The 13,091-nt window shown below is 51.3% G+C and overlaps 1 protein-coding gene across 5 annotated transcripts in view; it reads right to left on the reverse strand.

Moving 5' to 3' along the window:
* The window catches only part of MYLK (myosin light chain kinase), a 285,327-nt gene that overhangs the window by 67,806 nt on the left and 204,430 nt on the right, over positions 1-13,091 (reverse strand). For 4 of the 5 annotated variants that reach the window (XM_043473161.1, XM_043473160.1, XM_043473157.1 and 1 more), the window contains one exon: positions 7,031-7,147. In XM_043473161.1, the coding sequence (XP_043329096.1) occupies positions 7,031-7,147 (117 nt within the window). Of the gene's footprint in view, positions 1-6,598; positions 6,616-7,030; positions 7,148-13,091 lie in introns of those variants that run through there. The other variant, XM_043473162.1, reaches the window with a different exon arrangement.

A 13,091-nucleotide genomic window follows, 5' to 3' on the forward strand; every position in this document is an offset into this window, starting at 1 on the left:
TCTAGTTTCCCTTGTCTAAGGCCCTCCCTTCTTCCCTTCCTTCCAGACCAGCATTGACAGCACCAATAACAATTCAAAGAAAGGCACACCCAGACATTTCTTTGTTTTCCCCCCTTTTAAGGAAGAGGAGGTAAGGACAGAGTAGGTACACACAGTCCTCTTTTCCTTGGCATCAGCACTCTTCTCGCCATCTTTTTCCCAGTGAGTTCCAGGGCATCAGAGGAGGGAGGTAAAGAAGGATCAAGACTTTTTATTTTAGTGATGGGGAGACTGAGGCCCAAGCAAGCAAAGGATGAGAGGCCCAGTCTCCCTGAGTGCCTGAACAAAGGCAGACAGGGACTGAGATTCCTTCTCTCCTCGTGGGGTTGTGGTGGGCTTTGCTTCTGAGCACCATTAGAGTCAGGAAGGAGAGAGGAGGGCTCTAGTTCTGCCTTTGTCATCAGCAATCCTGGGATCATGCTCCGGGTCTCTATTTCCACATTTGTACAAAGGAAATGACACTTATTTTCTCTGCCTTGCAGCACTGCAAGACTCTAGGGAAAGAAGGCATGCAACGGCGATCATTTACCTATTCATTCACTCCTCCTGTTTGCCACATTGCCTGGCCTCCTTCCCAAATCCACTTTAAAATCTTCCCCCTTCAGAAAGCCTTCCCGGAGGCCCTGCTGTATGTTTCCTGCCCCGCATCCGTCCTCAGAGCATGGGTGACTGCTTTACAGTGACTTGTGAGCCTGGCGGGCTACAGTCCATGGGGTCGCCAAGAGTCAGACACGACTGTCTTGTGCTTTGAGTTTTGTTTGTAGAGGTTCCCTGGACTTATCTTTCCATCTGGCCCTGGCCCTCAACTTTCACTGTCAAACCAGGCACTCCCGCAGATGTGGAGCACTGCAGGGGTGGGAGGAGCCCCCTCTTTCCTCTGCAGCGCCCCCGCCCCCTTGGGGGTTGTGCCTGCACCACAAGCCATTAACTGTCAGTCTGTCCATGAGAACCACAGCAAGGAGTGGGTTGGGAGGACCATGTGCTTAATCAGAACCAGCTTTGTGCTCACACGGCTGCCCAGGGGATAAAAATAATAGTTATAAAAGTTTAAGAGCAGCATGTATTTTCTGTCTATTTTAATCAGCTTGTGATGAAACTGAACTCCATTTCTAGATCTGGGCCCCAGAGCTCGAAGTCCTTTGCTGGCCTGCTTGTGCCCCCAAAGAAGCACGGGGGAGGAAGGTGGTGGTGTGGGGAGATAGGGGGCCTCGACATAGAGAGGAATACACATCCTTATATGGACAATGCCTCACCCCTTCCACTCCTGGGCTAGCTCCGGGCTCAGGCTCTACCGCAGCCTTTCTCCTTCTATTTCCCCTAAGAGAGGTCACTCCAGAGCTGCAACTCTCAGTAGGGGGAACGATGTCTTGGGAGGCTTCTGGGAGGTTTCTGAGCTTACAGGAGCCCCCAGAATGGGTAGGGCAGCGGGGCTAGCCTCTCTCTCTCTGCCCCAGAGCAAGCAGCATGCTGGCAAGACTAGGGCAGAGAGGTCGGACCAGAATGAGCATCTTCCCAGCTCTGCAGGCTGGTGACCATGAGTCCTTGGGCGGTTCCTGATCTTCTTCACCAGGAAAATGAGAATAGCCACACCTCCCAGAGGAGGGGATGAGATGTGGAGTAACAGCTGGCATTTACTGGGTACTTAGTCCATGCCTGGGTGTCTGTGCTAAGTCGCTTCAGTCATGTCTGACTCTTTGAGACACCATGGACTGTAGCCCACCAGGCTCCTCTGCCCATGGGATTCTCTAGGCAAGAATACTGGAGTGGGTTGCCATGCCTTCCTCTAGGGGATCTTCCCAACCCAGGGACTGAACCCATGTCTCTTATGTCTCCTGCATTGGCAGGCAGGTTCTTTACCACTAGTGCCACCTGGGAAGTCCCAGTCCATGCCTGGTATGATGCTAAGTACTTTATACCCATGTTTCAGGTTGAACCATACGGTTTGCCAATATTCAGGTGCTTTTGACCTGCTAAAATGGTAATTTGATTTAGTTCAGCCTAATACACATTAGCTGCCTGAGTCGATATAAAGAACAAATGGGAGTGATAGCAGATCAAAGCCAAGAAAAGAAGAGTGGGTCAAAGTCAATTCAGCAATCAGAAGAGTTACCTGGCCATAGTGGCAGTGGACTGCAGCAGTTAGGAGCCAAGGCATAGGTTGTTAGCTGCATACACCACAAGTTAGGCTTGAAACTCCCTTCTCACAGTTACAAACCACCCCAAGTTGCCAAATCCAAAGACCAATGCTCAGGTTCATCTTATTCTACTTGGCAGAGGCATCTGACGTATTGACTTCCATCATCCTTCCTTGAGGAAATGATCACTCTCCGGCCTCTAGAACAACCCTCTCTCCTCGATTTCTTCCTGTCTCACGGCAGCCAGTCCTCTTGTCTCCTTTGCAGACCACTATCCTGCCCTGTTTCTCGTGTTGGGCTCTCTCCTTTTCTCTGCCATCCACATCCACCCCTAGGGACCCCACTTAATTTTAGGATATTCAATGGCCTCATGTAGCTGACTCCTCATATCCTGCCTCCAGCCCTGACTCCTGCCTCAACTCCAGATTCATCTAAATGTCAGCCAACGTGACAAGCCCCTTTGGATATCTTATGGATGTCTTATGGGCCCCTTAAATTTCACATACTTGACTCCGCCCCCACCCTACCCCCCACATTCTAACCTCAGTAGCTGGTACCACCGCTGACATGTGCTCTCTCACAAAAATTAAGGGTTACCTTTGACTTCCCTTTCTCTCCTTTTCCAGTTCCTCAGCAAATCCTAACAGCTGTGCTGTCAGAACATGATCAATCTGGTCATCTCCCACCTCTTCCATGGAGTCTAAGCTCCCTGGACATCGCGGCCACCTCGCACCTGCTCTCCTCGCCTCCTCCTGGGTCTGGTCATCACCTGAGGGATCCTTTACTATGTCCAATGTTGTCCCATCTCACTTAGAATAAAATCTGGTGTCCTGTTGCAGCCCACATGGCCTTGCAGGTCCTCAGCCTCATTTCCCACACTCTGCCCCTGGCCTGGTGCTCAGCCACGCTGGCCTCCTTTCCTCTCTTTCTGGGAGCGCCTGCTCACAACCTCAGCTCAGGGCTGAGCTTCCCACCCTTACTCTTCCTTCATACTGCTGAGACTCCTTCCCATACATCTTCAGGCCTCTGTTCAGACAGGCCTCACCCTCCCCATTGCCCCGTTTTGCTTTCTCCACAGCACGTGTCATCACCTGAAATTGTAGGACTTATCTGCTCGTCCGTGTTTTTGTCTCTCCTTCACTCCAGTGTAAAGGCTCTGAGACCAGGATCTTCTGTTTCATTCATTGCTCTGAACCCCAGCCCCAGGGTCACTGCCTGGCAGGGTGGGCACTGGCTGACATACTGGCTGAACGAATGCCCACTGGAACACTACCCCCCACCACACACACGCACCACCCTCCATGGTTGTGAAACCTCTGATCTCACAGGTGGCTGAGGCCCGAAGCCCTTGGCGGGGCAGCTGGGCAGGGTGGCTAGAGCTGCCCTGTCTTGGAGTTGGGGCCTACAAAGGGCTTTGCCTTCTCACCTCTCACCTGGGCCACTCACAGAGGTGCAGGACTTCCTAGCAAGAAAGGCTGTTAGTAAGGGAGACCTGGCTGTCTCAGACAGTGGAAACTTCAGTGTTATTCACTATACAGGGGCGCCACATAGTCCTGGAAAGGTGCAGACTTCAGAACCAGACACACCTGGATTCGAGTCCTGCCAGGGTAACTCATGCTGGGACTCCCTGAGCAGGGTGGCTTGGAGGGCCTGGGCTTTGGAATCAGAGACACTCAGGGACACAGCATCTCTTTGTACTGTCTGAGTAACTGGGGAAGCCTTCTGATCCTTACTGAACCTGGGTTTTCCCAATGAGAAGGATATCCTGCCCAATTGTTGCATAAACTAAAAATGCACAAGAGATTTTGGCCATGGCAGGCCTTGAAGCCCAGCCTTTTCTCCTCATTAGGGTTTTTCTGACAAATCCTTACCCACTTCAGGCTTCAGCTGCTTTCTGCAGTACAAGCTGACATGCCTGCTGCTACCTTGAATGGAATGGCAGCATGACCATAATCAAGACAGTGCACAGAGCACCCTTTTTCTTATGGAAACAACTGAAGCAGCAGGATTAAGAGCCAGATGTGCTGCGATTTAAAGGCTACCTCCCTCTGTCTCTACTGTAAGAGGGAGGCAGCAGTGTGGCTAATACAGAACAGCCAATGAGCCAAAGTCATTTTCATGAGGTCTTGAAATATATCATTCTATTGGCCACAGACATAGAGTCTAAGTAGTGTCCAGCACAGGCTACCTGAATGATAGTGAGTGACTGTCAGGGGCGAAGCCAGTCTGACATCAGTAGCAGCTGTGTTCCTCACCTCTAGTGGAGAGGGACCTTGCAGCCCCTTAGGAGGGATGCAAGACATGTCTTATCCAGAGATGTAGCGGGCAGCTGTAGATGGAGAAAAATGGAAGACCCTGCACAATGACTGGGCTTAAAAGTTGAGTCAAGGTTACTTCTTAGGGCAAGTGGTTCTTCACTCTATTTCAATTCATGACTTATTTTAAGAATATGGTTAAAAACCATGGACTCTATATTTTAAAAAATGCTCTAATCCACAAACACACACGAATTTGCCTATAACATCAAAGGGTGCATGGACCCATTGGGTACTACCACCAGGTACTATTGAGTAAGGGAGTGGGGAGAGCTGAGAGGATCAGGGGACAGAGCAGGACTCAAAGCCTATTCAGCTGAGAGAAGCGCAGTGGGAGAGATGCTGAAAGGGGGCCAGGGAGCAGCTCAGAAGTCTGCAGTCCTTTACCAAGGGCTCAGAGGTGGCTCCTGATGGAAAGATAAAGCTAAATGTGGCAAGAAAGCAACTCACATGCAGGACAAGAACATATCTCCATGTGTAGCAACAGGGAAAAGAAGGTGGGTGTGGAATATATATATATTTGAATATATATTTGAAAAAATATAAAACAAAACCCAGTTAACCTGGAGTCAGCCCTGTTATCTCAGCTGGTTTCCCTCTGATCCCTTTCCTAGCTCTTTTCCTAAGACCCAACTCCCAATCTGTAGTTTGAGGCCAAACCCTGCAAGGGCCCCTCCAAAGAAACCACAGATAAATTATGATGGTCAAGGTTCACGGAGACAGCAAGGGAGTCTATTAGTCTACTAAGGGAGTCTACTAAGGAGACCAACTTAGGGACAACAAAAGCGCCTTGAGTTGCAGAATGAATTCCCCAAACCTTTAAAAATATCCCCAAATATATTCTGTAAGGAAAAAGGAAATTTTACTTTGAAAACAAGTTTGGTTTTAAAAATAAACCATTTTGCTTTTTCTGGAAAAGGTGCTGACACTTTGCAGATAAGAATGAATTGCTGTCCTGCCTTCAGCTGGACATGTAAATAGGACCTAAAGAGGCCAGGGATTCCAAAAGCAGATAACCTCATCAGCAAGAGGGGCTTCCTTCTGAAATCATCATGGTTCCCAAGTGTGGGCTGTTAGAAACAGGCTTCTGAGGCCAAGTTTCCAGGAACACTATTCTGCAACACCTGTCTAGAAAGAAACAGGATCTGACCTGGGTGGGTGACAGGAGGAATCAGGAGCAGCAGCCCCTTTGCCTCAAAACACATGCTTCAAACCCACTTCTGAACTGACTGTACACTTCCACCCATAGAATCTGCTCCCTTGAACTCAGAACATCTGTGACAAACACATTCACAGAACTCCAGGGAGACACACACAGCATTTTACAAACTCAGGTTTACTATTGGCAACTGACAATTTAATTTGTGTTGCCATTGCGTGTGTGTGTTTAAAGACTTTGGTTGTTAAGACTCTCCTTCCTTTTCTCTCGCTCATTGTGTATCACGATCTTGGCTTTCATGATCAGGAAATCACATTACAATATCTAGAACAGAGACAACGATTCCACATCTTGTGAAACAGGTTAGAAGTTTAGAAGTCAAGTGATCGCGTTCACAGTCAGAGGAACAACAAAGCTGGTCTTCAAGATGCCTTATTTGGACACTAGCTTTTAACATGTCACTGATAGTTACTAACTAGGCATTTCAAAGGCAAGAAATTGTTTCCCCTAACTACCTTTGTAGGTCATTGCAGGAAAGTAACAAAATACTGAGAATGGGCCCTGGATTGTGAGTCCCAAGATGGGACTCTGGCCCTAGCTCGGCCCTAATAGAGCAGGAAACTTCATGAGGGACACTTTCCCTTCCCTGAATGGCCCAGTGTCCTGTCATATCAAGTGGAGGTGGTGGCCTAAACCATCTAATCTCCTTGCAAATGTAATTCTAACCTACGCAGAGAAGAGCAGGAGACTCACAAACACACCACCCGTGTGCCTTTAGGACAGATCCCCACAGGACTGGACTCGCCCCCTCCTCCCAGGAAGCTCCACTCAGACCTGGCAGGACTCTGCCCTCACGCCTCTCATCCCCTCCCTCTGTTACATTATGATTATTCCTCTCTAATCACAGAGGCAGGCCTGTCCCCCTACCCAAGGCCTCAGCCCCGACTCACCTCCTGGAAGAAGTGCCCCCACTTGGACCCCACTCTGCTCCCTCCTCACGGGTCTGCCCAGCCAGCACTGACACTTGTTTGTTTCAGCTTGTAAAACCCTATGTAGTCATTTTCCTGTGGGTGTGTCTTCTCTCCTTTCTCCTCCTGTCTTGTGTCCGGCTTCCTTGCCTGGCATGGGGGGCGGGGGTTAGGACCGGGAAGGGGGCCCACAAGGTGAGCAGCCCTCCTCCCAGCTGAGTGCAGGGCTGCAAGGCCACAAGGAGCCATCAAGCAGAGCTGCCACTTCCCTTCCTGTCTCATGTTGCAAAAGATGGTTTGTCACCCACGATGAGAATGCCTCTGGTAGGGATGGCAGGTGCAGGTCTGTTCAGGGATGGTGGGCGCTGAGAAGTGGGACTCCGTGTGGGGCTGTGGTGGGTGGGTACCACCTACCGTCCACGGTGACTTGGCAGGAGCACTCAGCCTGACCGGCACTGTTCTTGGCTACACACTTGTATAAGCCTCTGTCCTCAGGCAGTGCCTTCTCGATGGAGACGGAGCACAAGGAGCCTGTGAGGAGAAGGAAGAAGTGTTGAGTGGACCAGGTCTGAGCCCAACATCTGCCCGGCACTGGGAGTATCACAGTGAGTGAGCTTCACACAGGCATCCTCAGGAGCCCAGAAGTCAGAGGTCCCGTGGGAACCAACTCGCTCTCCTCATCAAAGCCCATGGATAACCCAGATGCAAAATAACTGATCCCTAAATACACCCAACCCCCGCTTCCAGCGAGTTCTCTCATAGAAATACACAATATCAAGGTAAGAAGAAGAGAGAGAAATAGCCCCTGCCCTTGGAGGGCAGTAGCACAATACAAGGGGCAGATGACCCAGGCCCTCGCACTGGACGTCACCAAGAGAGACAAGCTCAGGTCCCCAGACTGTGGTAGGGACAGAGGCAGGTGAGGACGCTCCACCAGCTTACCGCAATGATTCTGGGAATTCATTCTAGGAAAGGACGTTCTGAACAAACAGGTGAGTGGGGGAGGGCAGGAACCCCTGCCCAGCAGGGACACTGGCCTGTGGGCAGATCTGCTGGAAGGAGACAGAGACCAGCCAGGGACCCTGGAGCTGGCTTTTCAGGAATGGTATCTGCGCTGACACTCCTGGCTGATGAGGGGCCCTGGGCCGGGAGAGGGGCACTGCAGGGCTGCCTCCCCCAGGGGAGGGTCTTTTGGTCCCCTCCGAGAGGGATGGGACAGCTCTCTTTTCCACAGGTCTGCCCTTGCCCCAGCACGCCTCTTCCGGCCTGGTTGAAGGAAGGAAGGGTCAGGTTGGGTGTACACTCAGGAGTCTGGTCCTTGCCTACCCTGGCTCTCTCATCCCAGGGCTGGCTCCTTCTCTGAGGGACCCCTTTGGGGAGTTTCCCTGAGGGTGTGGGGAGAGACCACCTGAGGACTGGGCCTGCTGGGCCAGGCAGGGGGGCAGCAGTGCTCTCGCTCCTGCCCTCAGACACACACACAAGCCAGCAGCACGGCATCCTGCTCGAAGCTGCCCTGTTGTCATGGCAGCTGTCATCACATGAAGAAGAGGACACAGCTGGAGCCATGCGCATCCTGCCATCTAGAGCTCCGGCCACCTCCCTCTCCACCACACTGCCCGGCACAAGTCACTGGTCCTGAGCCGGCAGAGCTCTATGCATCCCAGGTGTGAATGTGCAGAGGCAGGGCCTTTGATCGAAAAAGTACCTGTGCCCCCATCAGACAGACACACAGACTTGACCAACAAATACAAGGACACTCGGAGAGAGGAAGGGTGACGTCAGTTCTGCACAGAGAATCTTACCAAGGCTGGAGGAGAAAGCAAGATAGAAGCGTTGTTTATTTCCTGGCACCTGGGTGAAGTCTTCAACAGGGAAACCTCAGTTCCACCAACTCCCTGGGTCAGGATGGCTGATCTGCACCCCCTCCCCCCTATACCCTCATTTAGACCCCATTCTTCAGCAGGGCCTCCCTGCACTCTCCTATGGGGTATAGCAATGCCTCAGGGTCTCTGTCCCCTGTGGTCAATTTGCAGAAACTGCAACAGAAAGGATTTAGGCTGGATTTTTAGGAATTCTGTCATGAAAGTGAGAACTATGAGGCACAGAAATCAGGGAATGAGAGAAACTATCTTCTAGAGAGAGAAGTTTCCATTCATCCGAGAGGCAGGGGCATGAGAAGATGACCTCTGGCCTCCAAACTTGAGGCTTAGAAAACACGGACCCCATCCTGCCATTTTTCCTCAGTCTGAGGCTAAGGCCCACTCCCAATGAACCTCCTGGTCGAATCTCTGACTGTCTCTCAGCTTCAGTCCCCCAGCTGCCTTAAGCCTTAAACCAAAATGGCACAAAACAGTAGTGAGACCCCAGAAGAGGTGGAACATGTAGACCAGAGCCCTCGTCCTTCACGGTGGGGGCTGGGGTGGGAGGTGGGGGGATGGGTGGGATATCATAAAGGCAGCTTTTCCAAGTTGCTCAGAGCCTAGACCCCTGGCCATGTGTGTGGGTTGGGGGAGGGCCCCCGGCAGGCTTGGAGGCTGGGCTAGCCCAGATTGAAGAATCTGGTATTTCCTGTGGGACAGCTTATTCCTGACCTCCAGAAGAAAAACCGTTTCCCAGAGTTTTTTTGAGAAGCCTCAGTCTGGTGGGGAATTTTGAGAAGGTGAGGGGGATGGGAACCAGCGATCCAATGAATGGCTCAGCTAGAACCCTCCTTGGGAGAGCCCCTCAAGGTCACAGAGTCTGAAGGCCCCCTCCCGCCATCCTGCCTGTGTTCTGAGTGTGGGGAGAGGGGAGGTGGGGTGTGTGAGGTGGAGGGAGTGGTCCCAAGCCCCAGAGGCTCTGATGAGGCTGTTCTCTGTGTCAGTGCCCCGGCTCATCAGGACAGGGCTACTCAGCTCTGGGTCATCTCTTCGGGGACAAGGCCATCTTGAAGCACCCCCAGCCATAGACAGGCCTCTTCTATGCCCTGAGTTCACCTCCCAAGGCCATTACTAAACACGTGCCTCTCTCCCACCCTAGCTGTTGGAGGGCAGTGCCTGTGACTATTGCGAATGTTTTTTCCTGAGCCTGGAACACTGTCAGTTAAAAAAAAAAAATCATTCTGAGAATGACCAAGGCATATTTCTGGAACAGGTGATCTGGTAGGATCTATGTAAGAAAAAGTCATGAACGCTTAATCGAACATAACTCACCCTTGAAAGAGATAATACGGTTTCTAAAATGGAAAGAAATTCTTAACTCAGAATTCTTCAAGTGGATTATGCATCCAATGAAATGGGCTGGAATACCGCCTTACACATAGTAAGTGTGGTGTAGATCCTTGTGTTTTGTGGGATGGACTTACATAGGTTTTGAAAAAGCCTTTGCAAGATCCCACACTAATGGCAATAAAAAATGAATCACCCATTGACAACACAACGAAAATGAATTCTCATTAATAGATGAGGAGAAATGTTTGCTGGGGGAAGAAACCTGGCCTGGGGACAGAAAATAAGGCATAAAGATGAAAGAAATTCTCAGCAGCAGCACAGAGCTCCCTGTCTGGCCACCGGCCTCCCAGTCCTGGGCCAAGGCCTGAGCAGCTCAGCTGCAGGTCCAGAAGAGCCTGGTGAGGCCACCCTGCAGGCCCAAGGGCAGGCCCAGTTGCTGTAAGTGAGCACCGTCTGCCCTGTAGCTCTGGGAGATGCAGGAAAAGCAAGGACACTTCCACGAGTCCCTCCAAGAATGCAGTCAATTCAATTGACTGTCACCATACCTCTTCTGCTCTCTTGGCACTAGATGGAGTGAACATAATCATGTTCTGTGGGGCCCATGGGCTATGAGCCCTATTCAAGCTACAGAGTTCAGAGAAGCTCCCCCTGAAACCTATAAACAGTATCCACTAGCAGCAGGTCACAGATGTGCACACTGATGGCGGGAGAGCACAAGGGTCTGCCATGGCCAAAGGCCTGGGGACCACAGTCTGGGAGCGAGGCTTGGAGGAAGTGAACCCTGATCTTAGTCGAGGGAAGAGAGCACGGTTCAGTGCAGTGGAGCGAGAAGGGTGCTGAGTCAGGGAGGCGGGGGTCGAGAGGATACTCAGTGGGGTGTGAAGGATGGAGAAACCCACTTAGCAACCCCCTTCTCCCTACAAACACCTCAAAATGCCAGCTTCCTTATTTCCACTGATGCCATCACTACAACTCAGTCACCCCCTCACAGACACTCAGTGGTCCTGAACCCCCTCCTCTTCCTTACCAAACCCCTGCTCCCTCAACCCCGTTCCAACCTAGGCACCAGGTTCTGTTGACTCTGCCCTTGCTTCTTAAACTGGTCATTTCCTGTCTGTGGCCATGGCTACCTTGCTAGTCCAGGCCTCACCATGTTTCTCCCCAACCTCTTCAGGATGCCCTTTCCTTGTCTTTGGGCACAGAATCAATCAAAGCCCCTAAATCCCAGCTTTGTATCTATCACTCCCCTTCCCAACTCTTACAGGGCTCCTACTGTCTTTAGAATTGAGTTCTTCAGCATGGTAGAGGATGGAATGGACCTCACCTCCCTCTCCAGCCTAGAGGATGCTGGCAGCGGGGAGCCGGCCTCCTCGGCTGCTGTCCATGCTCATATCTGGGAAGCCCACACCCTCCCTGCTGGGAGCCCTGCCTGCCTCCACGCTTCAGATCAAGGTCCAGCCCTTTCACCACCAGCCTCTCCCTGTGGCCCAGCACTCAGCTCCCTCTCGTCCTACTCATCACCGGCACTTAGCTGGAAGAGGTTTATCACTGTGTGCGTGTGTCCTCCCTTCCAGGTCTATTGAGAAAAGATTCACTCACACCTCTCAGAGGCCCTACTCCTTGCAGTGGGGTTTGTGGAAGCGGTCACTGACAAGGCCTTACCCCAGGCTTTCTCCTGGGTGTATGTTTGACCTGGGCTCCTAAAGATTTGGAGAATGAAGCGCTAGAGAAGGGATGGTGGACAGAGTGCAGTTGCTGCTTTGAGATCAAGCCCTCTCCCTACCTTGGCAAGGCAGCAGGCCCGTTCCAAGGTCGGCTTTCTCCACTGCAGTGAAAACACCAAAACTCACCAGCCCAGAGCCCACCACCAGTCTTCCAGCCTCTTGACAACTGTTGACAATGTCGAGGAATGAACAGCCATTAGCCTTTTCCCTTCATAGGCAACGCTCTTGAGGAAGTTGATCAGGGAAGGACCAGCATGCTGACATGCTGACAAGAATTATAATAACTAAGATGTGATGGAGCAGAGTGGTCTAGGCACTGGAACTCAACTGCCTATATTCCAAGACCAGCTCTGTTACTAATTAGCTGTGCAACCTCTGGCAAAGCCGTTAACTTCTCTGTTACAAGGGCAGTATATTGGTTACGAGGATTAAATGAGTGAAAAGAATAAGATGCCTAGGTCAGTGTCTGGCACGTGGTGTTCAATGAATGCAAGCTATTCTTATTTTTCAAAGAGGAATTACAAATATTTAGAATATTTTTAAAGGTTGGACTTGGGGCTATCTCTATAATCCTGTCCCCTCACCAAACTTCTCCTTGTGCTGGCCTTTTAAAATCATTTCTTCTTCTTCAGCTTTGGACCTAAACTGTCCACCTGAGGTGGTGTCTGTGGGAGGCAATACTGGAGTAGCCAGTGTAAAAGGCTCTCGGTGCCCAGGAGATATGACCCACCCTGCACCCTGGGTATGAGCAGCCTGTGCCTAAGGGCTTGGGGGTGTGTCTGAGACCAGGGCTGAGGTCTGCTTTCACTGCTTCATCCAGTGAATTGTTTATAAGCAGCTCTTGGTGGCTCTGCAGTTTCTACGTAGGTCCCAGAACAGCTGTACGGCTGTGGATGTTGTCCTCAGCTGTGCCAACCTCGGCTTCCCTAAGGGTGGTGCAGCCATGCCCCTCACTGTGAGCAGACCTTTGGGACCACACCTGTCCCCAGGATGGCAGCAGCTTGCTTTCCGTCGTGCTCTGAGAGGTCACCACAGGATAAGATGGGAAATACTCCTGGTCAAGGTTTCGAGTTGGTTTTATGCCTACACTTTGCAACCAGGACAGGCTGACAGAGGTGGCAGGGAAGGCTTGGCATCCACTGCTCTGGACATTTCAGACCATCATGGTGATCCCCCAGGCCCTCCTGTGTGTGGACGGCCAGAATGAGCAGAGACAGGGGGATGGATGAGATGACTTCTGGAGGCCCCTACCAAACTGAGGATTTTCACATGGAAAAGCTATCATGTCAACACAGTGGAAAATAAACCCTTTTCCTCTCTCTGGGCCAGTCTCCCCTTTACTCCTTCAGCAGTTAGATTCAAAACGCTCAGCCAGCCCAGATTTGCTGTCAGAGTGGCAGAGTGAAGAGAGAAACTCCATCGTGAGCTGAGAGGGATAATGCTATCTTCAAGTACTTCATTAGGGTTTTAAAGAGGAAGGAAGGAAGCCAGATGAAGGGTGAGGGAGGGGGTGGAGAGGGGTGCTGTCAGAGGATAGGAGGA

The sequence above is a fragment of the Cervus canadensis genome, chromosome 7 (genome assembly GCF_019320065.1).
Source record: "Cervus canadensis isolate Bull #8, Minnesota chromosome 7, ASM1932006v1, whole genome shotgun sequence".
NCBI classification, from domain to species: domain Eukaryota; kingdom Metazoa; phylum Chordata; class Mammalia; order Artiodactyla; family Cervidae; genus Cervus; species Cervus canadensis.